Raw genomic sequence first — 10,302 nt, forward strand, 5'->3', positions numbered from 1 at the left:
TCCCTGTTGTTCTGGGGATACCACGGTTTCGGGGTGTCCCGGTTCTGGGGTGTCCCATTTTTGGGGTGTCATGGTTTTGGGGTGTCCCAGTTCCAGGAGCACTGGCTCCAGGTGTGTCCCCATTTTGGAGTGTCCCCAGTTTTGGGGTGTTCCTGTTTCTGAGGTGTCCCCGTTCCGGGTGTGTCCCAGTTCTGGGCATGTCCCTATTCTGGGTTATCCCAGTTTTGGGGTGTCCCAGTTTTGGGGTGTCCTGGTTCCGGGCATGTCCCTATTCCAGGGTATCCCGTTTTTGAGGTGTCCCGTTTTTGGAGTATCCTGTTTTTGGGGTATCCCGTTTTTGGGGTATGCTGTTTTTCGGGTGTCCCCATCCCGGTGTGCCTCGTTTTTGGGATATCCCGTTTTTGGGGTGTCCTGGTTCTGGTGTATCCATTTTTGGGGTATCCCATTTTTGGGGTGTCCTCATCCCAGTGTGTCCCCATCCCAGTGTATCCCATTTTTGGGGTGTCCCATTTCTGATGTGTCCCTGTTCCATTTTTGGTGTGTCCCATTTTTGGGGTGTCCCCATCCCGGAGTATCCCATTTTTGGTGTGTCCCATTTTTGGTGTGTGTCGCATTTTTGGTGTGTATCCCATTTTTGGTGTGTGTCCCATTTTTGGGGTGTATCCCATTTTTGGGGTGTATCCCAGTTCCGGTGTACCCCATTTTTGGGTTGTATCCCATTTTTGGTGTGTACCCCATTTTTGGGGTGTATCCCATTTTTGGGGTGTATCCCAGTTCCGGTGTACCCCATTTTTGGGTTGTATCCAATTTTTGGTGTGTACCCCATTTTTGGGGTGTATCCCATTTTTGGGGTGTCCCATTTTTGGTGTGTATCCCATTTTTGGGGTGTCCCAGTTCCGATGTGTACCCCATTTTTGGGGTATATCCCAGTTCCAGTGTGTCCCGTTTTTGGTGTGTATCCCATTTTTGGGGTGTCCCGTTTTTGGTGTGTACCCCATTTTTGGTGTGTACCCCATTTTTGGAGTGTACCCCATTTTTGGTGTGTACCCCATTTTTGGGTGTGTCCCATTTTTGGTGTGTATCCCATTTTTGGTGTGTACCCCATTTTCGGGGTGTACCCCATTTTTGCTGTGTACCCCATTTTCGGGGGTGTCCCATTTTCGGGGTGTACCCCATTTTTGGAGTGTCCCATTTTTGGGGTGTACCCCATTTTTGCTGTGTACCCCATTTTCGGGGTGTACCCCATTTTCGGGGTGTGTCCCATTTTCGGGGTGTACCCCATTTGTGGAGTGTACCCCATTTTTGCTGTGTACCCCATTTTCGGGGTGTACCCCATTTTCGGGGTGTACCCCATTTTTGCTGTGTACCCCATTTTTGGGGTGTACCCCATTTTCGGGGTGTACCCCATTTTTGCTGTGTACCCCATTTTCGGGGGTGTCCCATTTTCGGGGTGTACCCCATTTTTGGAGTGTCCCATTTTTGGGGTGTACCCCATTTTTGGAGTGTACCCCATTTTTGGTGTGTACCCCATTTTTGCTGTGTACCCCATTTTCGGGGGTGTCCCATTTTTGGTGTGTACCCCATTTTCGGGGTGTACCCCATTTTTGGGGTGTACCCCATTTTCGGCGTGTACCCCGTTTTCGGGGTGTACCCCATTTTTGGGGTGTGTCCCATTTTTGCTGTGTACCCCATTTTCGGCGTGTACCCCATTTTTGCTGTGTACCCCATTTTTGGGGTGTACCCCATTTTCGGCGTGTACCCCATTTTCGCTGTGTACCCCATTTTCGCTGTGTACCCCGTTTTCGGGGTGTACCCCATTTTCGCTGTGTACCCCATTTTCGCTGTGTACCCCGTTTTCGGGGTGTACCCCATTTTTGCTGTGTACCCCATTTTTGCTGTGTACCCCATTTTCGGGGGTGTCCCATTTTCGGGGTGTACCCCATTTTTGGAGTGTCCCATTTTTGGGGTGTACCCCATTTTTGGAGTGTACCCCATTTTTGGAGTGTCCCATTTTTGGAGTGTACCCCATTTTCGCTGTGTACCCCGTTTTCGGGGTGTACCCCATTTTCGGGACGTTTCGCCGTTTCTCGCGTGCGGTGTTTTTTTCTCCGGGGTGGCGGGGCCGGGGCGAACGCCGTTATCCCGGGGGCGCGGGGGTGGGGGACGGGGACGGGGGGGGGGGGTCATCTTTAATTAACGACGGCATTAATTAACTGTGTTTTGTTGTCACTGCAGCCACCTTTGTGATGGCTTTTGCCACTGCTGGCTTGCAGCTGATCCTAGTGCTCCCCCCTCCACACCTCAGTGTATGGTTGGTATAAGGGTTTGTATCCTGGTAAGACACGTTTGTAACCCCCCCACCCCAAAATCTGCACCACCACCCCCCCCCCCCCTTGTGCTGGTGGGGGCGGGAAGGGGGGGGGGGAGCTCTGAGCCCCCCGACCCCCTCCCCAAATTCCCCAAGGGCAGCTGAGGAGATTTTTTTTGTTGTGGTTTTTTTTTTTTGGGGAGGGGGGAGGGTTTGGATTTTGGGGGAGACCCCTCCGCTCACAGCCGGGCTGGGCCGGGCTGGGGGCGGCAGGGTCGGACCCCCGAACCCCCACCCCAAAAAAAAAAAAAAAAAAAAAAAACCTGACCCCCAACCCCTCCCCAATCCTTAATTTAAGAAATCCCCTCCTTGTTTGGGGTGGGGGCTCCTCACAGCGCCCCCCTCACCTCACCTCACAGACCCCTCCCCAGCTCGGGCAGGGAGCGAATCCCACCTGGAATTCCCAAAATTCCCAAATTTCCCCCCCCCCACCTCCAGCCCCCCCCTCACTGAAGTGGGGACACGTGACCCCCCCTCCCCAGTTTTTTTATTTTTTTGGGGGAGGGGGTCCTCAAGGACCCTCCCCCCCACCCCCTGGATATGGGGGTGACAAGGCAGGACCCCCAGCCCCCCTCCCCAGTTTTGCCCCCCCCCGAGGAGGAGGAAGAGGAGGAAAAAGGAGGGGGGGGCCCATGGAGCCCCCCCACCCAAAAAATAATTAATTTGGGGACCCCCCCAGGAGCCTGGCTGTTTGTGTAGGGAGGGGACAGGTCCCTTAGAGAGGGGGGGGGGTTGGGTTTTGGGGGGTGGGAATGTGGGGCACTGAGCCCCCAATAAAATTGGGGAGCGCCCCCTGCCCCGGTCCCAGCGACCGAGGGGGGGTGGGGGCGTAAAACGGCGTTTTTTTGGGAGGGGTTGCCCCCAGCCCTCCGAGGGGGGGTGGGATGTGTGAGGGGAGGGGTCCCTGAGGGGGGTGTTTTTGGGTTTTATTTTTGGGGGTTCAGGTAGGGGAAGGGTCTCAGGTAAGGCCCCAGCGCCCGTCCAGGAGCGGCTTCGTCTGGAGGGGCCCCCCCCGGCCGTGGGGGGGGGGACACGGACCCGCCCCCCCACCACAAACAGGACTCTAATGGGGGGGGGAATTTGGGGTGGGGGGGGGTGGAAATTTGGGGAGGGGGTGGTGGGGGAGGGGCTGCGTCCAGCTGGAGGTGCCTCCTTTGTGTGTGGGGGGGCGAGTTGCTGTGGGTGCCGCCCCCCCCCCCAAAAAAAAATTTTAAAAAATTTTGGGGGGGTGTGAGAATGCGGGAGGGGGGGCAGGTAAGGCCCCCCCTAATTGGGGGGGGGGCGGTAAATAGGGAAAAGAGGTGACCCCCCCGTCAAAAGGAGGTGCGGGGGGGTTAGTTTGTAGGTAAAATGGGTCAAACGCCCCCCCCCCAAAAAAAAATTAATTTGGGGGGGGGGCAATAATGAGGTAAAGGCAGTGACGCCCCCAAAAATAAGGTGGGGGGGGTCGATGATCAGGTAAAAGTGGCCCCCCCCCAAAAATTTTAATGGGGAGGGGGGCAATGTACAGGTAAAGATGGTGACCCCCCCCCCCCAAAAATTAGAATGAGGTAAAGGTGGTGCCCCCAAGATTTAAGGTGGGGGGGGGTCAATAATCAGGTAAAGGTGGTGAGCCCCCAAAAATGAGGTGTGGGGGGGGGCAATTTGCAGGTAAAGGTGGTGACCCCCCCCCCCAAAAAAAATTAGGATGGAGGGGTCAATAACAGGTAAAAGACCCCCCCCCAAAAATGAGGTGGGGGGGGCAATTTTCAGGTAAAGGTGGTGACCCCCCACAAAAAAATTTATTGGGGGAGGGCAATGTACAGGTAAAGGTGGTGACCCCCCCCAAAAAAAAAGGTGGGGGGTCGATAATCAGGTAAAGGTGGTGAAACCCCCCCCCCAAAAATTGAGGTGTTGGGGGGGGGGCAATTTACAGGTAAAGGTGAAACCCCCCCCCAAAAATTAATGGGGGGGGGCATTGTTCAGGTAGTAGGTGACCCCCCACCCCAAAAAAAATAAGGTGGGGGGGGGCAATAATCAGGTAAAGGTGGTGACCCCCCCAAAAAATTGAGGTGCTGGGGGAGGGGCATTGTAGTTAGTGACCCCCCAAAAAAATAAGGTGGGGGGTCAATAATCAGGTAAAGACCCCCCCCCAAAAATGATATGGGAGGGGGTCACAAACAGGTAAAGACCCCCCAAAAATAAAGTGTGGGGGGGGTCACAAACAGGTAAAAGACCCCCCCCAAAATGAGGTGGGGGGGGTCAATATCAGGTAAAAGATCCCCCCCAAAAATATAAGGTGGGGGGGGTCAATGTACAGGTAAAGGTGGTGACCCCCCCCAAAAAAAATGAGGTGGGGGGGTTAATTTTGGGGGGGGGGTCAATGTACAGGTGGAAGTGATAACCCCTCCCCCCAAAAAAAAACCCCAAAATAGGAGGGGGTCCCTTTAGGTTCCCCCCCCACCCCAAAAAATTTTGTGTTGTCAATTTGGGGGGGGCTCAATTTTTTTTTGGGGGGGGGGGTCTCACTCCCTTAACCCCCCTCCCCCCTCATTTTTTCCCCCATCCCATTGAGGTTTTATGGGATTTTTTTTTTGGGGGGGGGGGGGATTTTTAATGGGATTTTTGGGGTTTTTTTCTCGGGGGGGGTTTGGGATTTTTGGGGTTTTTTTGGGGGGGGGGTTGGGATTTTTTGGGGGTTTTTTTAGCGATTTTTGGGGATTTTTTGTGGAATTTTTGGGGTTTTTTTTTTTTGATTTTTTGAGGTTTTTTGGGATTTTTTGGGGGAGATTTTTTGGTGGTATTTAAATGGGATTTTTTTCCGGGGGGGGTGGGGGCTGACCTGGCCCCGCTCTAGCTGACCCCTTCCCCATTTCCCCCCTCCCCCCTCCTCACCCTCGGGACCCCCTCCCCAAATATTTTGCAGCCCCCTACAAACACGCGGACGGGAAGAAAATCGACGGGCGCCGGGTGCTGGTGGACGTGGAGCGGGGCAGGACCGTCAAGGGCTGGCGGCCCCGGCGCCTGGGTGAGACCCCTCCCCAAATTCCGCCCCCCCAGACCCAAATCCGGGGCTGCCGCGGGGCCTAAAGTGGGGCTGTGCCCCCAAATCGGGGTTTGAAATGGGGAGATTTGGGATTTTTTTGGGGTTTTTTTTTGGGGGGGGGGGATTTTTGGGGTTTGTTTGGCGAGCCCACCACCCCCAAATTTCTGGGGTTTTTTGGGGGGGTCAGTTTTGGGGTCAGTTCTGTGTTTTGGGGTGGGTTCTGGGTTTAGGGGTCAGTTTTGGGGTCAGTTCTGGGTTTTGGGGTCAGTTCTGGGTTTTGGGGTCAGTTCTGGGTTTTGGGGTCAGTTCTCGGTTTTGGGGTTGGTTCTGGGTTTAGGGGTCAGTTTTGGGGTCAGGTCTGGATTTTGGGGTGGGTTCTGGGTTTAGGGGTCACTTTTTGGGTCAGTTCTGGGTTTAGGGGTCACTTTTGGGGTCAGGTCTGTGTTTAGGGGTCAGTTTTGGGGTCAGTTCTGTGTTTTGGGGTGGGTTCTGGGTTTAGGGGTCACTTTTGGGGTCAGTTCTGGGTTTTGGGGTGGGTTCTGGGTTTAGGGGTCACTTTTGGGGTCAGGTCTGGGTTTTGGGGTGGGTTCTGGGTTTAGGGGTCACTTTTGGGGTCAGTTCTGGGTTTTGGGGTGGGTTCTGGGTTTTGGGGTCACTTTTGGGGTCAGGTCTGGATTTTAGGGGTCACTTTTGGGGTCAGGTCTGGATTTTGGAGTTGGTTCTGGGTTTAGGGGTCAGTTTTGGGGTCAGTTCTGTGTTTTGGGGTGGGTTCTGGGTTTAGGGGTCACTTTTGGGGTCAGGTCTGGGTTTTGGGGTCAGTTCTGTGTTTTGGGGTTGGTTCTGGGTTTAGGGGTCAGTTTTGGGGTCAGTTCTGGGTTTTGGGGTCAGTTCTGGGTTTTGGGGTCAGTTCTGTGTTTTGGGGTGGGTTCTGGGTTTAGGGGTCAGTTTTGGGGTCAGGTCTGGGTTTTGGGGTCAGTTCTGGGTTTTGGGGTCAGGTCTGGATTTTAGGGGTGACTTTTGGGGTCAGGTCTGGATTTTGGGGTTGGTTCTGGGTTTAGGGGTCAGTTTTGGGGTCAGGTCTGGGTTTTGGGGTCAGTTCTGGGTTTTGGGGTCAGGTCTGGATTTTAGGGGTGACTTTTGGGGTCAGGTCTGGATTTTGGGGTTGGTTCTGGGTTTAGGGGTCAGTTTTGGGGTCAGGTCTGGGTTTTGGGGTCAGTTCTGGGTTTTGGGGTGGGTTCTGGGTTTAGGGGTCACTTTTGGGGTCAGGTCTGGATTTTGGGGTGGGTTCTGGGTTTAGGGGTCAGTTTTGGGGTCAGGTCTGGATTTTGGGGTTGGTTCTGGGTTTAGGGGTCAGTTTTGGGGTCAGGTCTGGGTTTTGGGGTCAGTTCTCGGTTTTGGGGTTGGTTCTGGGTTTAGGGGTCAGTTTTGGGGTCAGGTCTGGATTTTAGGGGTCACTTTTGGGGTCAGGTCTGGATTTTGGAGTTGGTTCTGGGTTTAGGGGTCAGTTTTGGGGTCAGGTCTGGATTTTGGGGTGGGTTCTGGGTTTAGGGGTCACTTTTTGGGTCAGTTCTGGGTTTAGGGGTCACTTTTGGGGTCAGGTCTGTGTTTAGGGGTCAGTTTTGGGGTCAGTTCTGGGTTTTGGGGTGGGTTCTGGGTTTAGGGGTCAGTTTTGGGGTCAGTTCTGGGTTTTGGGGTGGGTTCTGGGTTTAGGGGTCACTTTTGGGGTCAGGTCTGGATTTTGGGGTGGGTTCTGGGTTTAGGGGTCACTTTTGGGGTCAGGTCTGGATTTTGGGGTGGGTTCTGGGTTTTGGGGTCACTTTTGGGGTCCCTGACTCCCCTGTCTCCCCAGAGGGCAGTTTGGGGGATCAGTTTTGGGTTTTGGGGTCGGTTTTGGGGTGACTTTTGGGGTCGGTTTCCCCGCAGGGGGAGGTTTGGGGGTCAGTTCTGGGTTTTGGGGTCAGTTGTGGGTTTTGGGGTCAGTTTTGGGGTTTGGGGTCAGTTCTGGGTTTTGGGGTCACTTTTGGGGTCCCTGTCCTTGCAGGGAGTGGTTTTGGGGGTCAGTTTTGGGTTTTGGGGTCAGATCTGAGTTTTGGGGTGACTTTTGGGGTCACTTTTGGGGTCGCTGTCCCCGCAGGGGGAGATTTGGGGATCAGGTCTGGGTTTTGGGGTCAGTTGTGGGTTTTGGGGTCAGTTTTGGGGTCAGTTCTGAGTTTTGGGGTGACTTTTGGGGTCGCTGTCCCCGCAGGGGGAGGTTTGGGGGGCACCCGGCGCGGCGGAGCCGATGTCAACATCCGGCACTCGGGCAGGGACGACACGTCCCGCTACGACGAGCGGTGAGTGGGGGTCCGGGGATTGTCACTGTCACCCTGTGTCACCCTTGGGATTGTCACTGTCACCCTGTGTCACCCTTGGGACCCCCGGGATTGTCACTGTCACCCCCGTGTCACCCCCGGGATTGTCACTGTCACCCCCGTGTCACCCTTGGGATTGTCACTGTCACCCCCATGTCACCCCCGGGATTGTCACTGTCACCCTGTGTCACCCTTGGGATTGTCACTGTCACCCCCATGTCACCTTCGGGGTTGTCACTGTCACCCTGTGTCACCCTTGGGACCCCCGGGATTGTCACTGTCACCCTGTGTCACCCTTGGGATTGTCACTGTCACCCCCGTGTCACCCTTGGGACCCCCGGGATTGTCATTGTCACCCCCGTGTCACCCCGGGATTGTCACTGTCACCCCCGTGTCACCCTTGGGATTGTCATTGTCACCCCCGTGTCACCCTTGGGATTGTCACTGTCACTGTCACCCCCGTGTCACCTTTGGGGTTGTCATTGTCACCCCCGTGTCACCTTTGGGATTGTCACTGTCACCCTGTGTCACCCCCGGGATTGTCACTGTCACCCCCATGTCACCTTTGGGGTTGTCACTGTCACCCTGTGTCACCCTTGGGATTGTCACTGTCACCCCCGTGTCACCCTTGGGATTGTCACTGTCACCCTGTGTCACCCTTGGGATTGTCACTGTCACCCCCATGTCACCTTTGGGGTTGTCATTGTCACCCCCGTGTCACCTTTGGGATTGTCACTGTCACCCTGTGTCACCCCCTGTGTCACCTTTGGGACCCCCTGCAATGGGTCAGGGACCCCCCAGGCCCCTTCAGTGTCCCCCAGGCCACCCCAAGGACCCCCTTGGGACCCCCTGGAGTGGATCAGGGACCCCCGGACCCCCTTGGGACCCCCTGGAGTGGGTCAGGACCCCCAGTCCCCCCCAAGGACCCCTCCTCAGACCACCCAAGTGTCCCCCAGACCCCCTTGGGACCCCCTGGAGTGGATCAGGGACCCCCTGGAGTGGATCAGGGACCCCCTTGGGACCCCCTGGAATGGGTCAGGGACCCCCTGAAGCGGGTCAGGGAGCCCCTTGGGACCCCCTTAGGACCCCCTGAAGTGGGTCAGGGACCCCCAGAACCTCCTTGGGACCCCCTGAAATGGGTCAGAGGCCCCCTTGGGACCCCCTGAAATGGGTCAGGGACCCCCTGGAATGGGTCAGGGACCCCCTTGGGACCCCCTGGAATGGGTCAGGGACCCCCTGAAGTGGGTCAGGGACCCCCAAGGACCCCCTGGAATGGGTCAGGGACCCCCAGAACCTCCTTGGGACCCCCTGAAATGGGTCAGAGGCCCCCTTGGGACCCCCTGAAATGGGTCAGGGACCCCCTGGAATGGGTCAGGGACCACCAGAACCCCCTTGGGACCCCCTGAAATGGGTCAGAGGCCCCCTTGGGACCCCCTGGAGTGGGTCAGGGACCCCCAAGGACCCCCTGAAGTGGGTCATGGACCCCCAGAACCCCCTTGGGACCCCCTGGAGTGGATCAGGGACTCCCTGGAGTGGATCAGGGACCCCCTTGGGACCCCCTGGGGTGGATCAGGGACCCCCAGAACCCCCTTGGGACCCCCTGGAATGGGTCAGGGAACCCTGAAGCGGGTCAGGGAGCCCCTTGGGACCCCCTTAGGACCCCCTGAAGTGGGTCAGGGACCCCCAGAACCTCCTTGGGACCCCCTGGAGTGGGTCAGGGACCCCCTGAAGCGGGTCAGGGAGCCCCTTGGGACCCCCTTAGGACCCCCTGGAATGGGTCAGGGACCCCCTGAAGTGGGTCAGGGACCCCCAAGGACCCCCTTAGGACCCCCTGGAATGGGTCAGGGACCCCCAAGGACCCCCCCAGACCCCCCTGGTCCCCTCCGCCCCCTGACGAGCGCGGTGCCCGCAGGGACCGGGAGCGGGAGCGGGAGCGGGACCGCCGGGAGCGCTCTCGGGAACGGGAGCGGCGCCGTTCTCGCTCCCGGGAGCGGCGGCGGCGGACGCGGAGCCGCGAGAAGGACGAGAGGGAACGGAAACGGGGCGGGAGCCGCGACCGCAGCAAAGACCGCGACCGGGAGCGCGACCGCAAACGCCGCTCGCGATCGCGGGACCGAAAACGCGACCGGGAGCGCGACAAGAAGGACGAGGGACCCCCGGAACCGCTGGAAGCCGCCGAGGAGCTGGGAGGGGGCGGCGGAGGAGAACCGGGAGGCGGCGAGGGGATGGCGGGGGAGGCGGCGGAGAAACGGGAGAGGGAACGGGAGCGGCGCCGCGGGCACCGGGAGAGGGAGAGGAGGCGGGAGCGGGAACGGGAGCGGGAGCGGGAGCACAAACGGGAGCGGGAGCGGCGCGACGAGAGAGCCGCGGCCGGCGGCGGCACCGGGGCGGCCCCGGGAGCCGAGGGCGGCGACGGCGGCACCGGGGCCGGGGAGGCGGAGATGTTCATGGGCGGCGAGGGCGGCGCCGGTACCGACGGCTACCTGGGGGCGGAGAACGGCTACCTGCTGGAGCCCGCCATGGAGTGAGGCGCACCTGGGGAATAAAAGGGCTTTTAT

The 10,302-nt window shown here is 57.8% G+C and overlaps 1 protein-coding gene across 1 annotated transcript; it reads left to right on the forward strand.

Annotated features, from left to right (window-relative positions):
- The first annotated feature begins 262 nt into the window (after positions 1-262).
- On the forward strand, positions 263-10,302 carry LOC115916122 (U1 small nuclear ribonucleoprotein 70 kDa-like). The gene is made up of 5 exons (XM_030969820.1): positions 263-310; positions 1,185-1,518; positions 5,205-5,375; positions 7,639-7,726; positions 9,657-10,302. The coding sequence occupies exons 1-5, from the start codon at positions 263-265 to the stop codon at positions 10,270-10,272; spliced, it is 1,257 nt and encodes a 418-aa protein (XP_030825680.1). The 3' UTR covers positions 10,273-10,302.

The sequence above is a fragment of the Camarhynchus parvulus genome, unplaced genomic scaffold, assembly GCF_901933205.1.
Source record: "Camarhynchus parvulus unplaced genomic scaffold, STF_HiC, whole genome shotgun sequence".
Taxonomy (NCBI): Eukaryota; Metazoa; Chordata; class Aves; order Passeriformes; family Thraupidae; genus Camarhynchus; species Camarhynchus parvulus.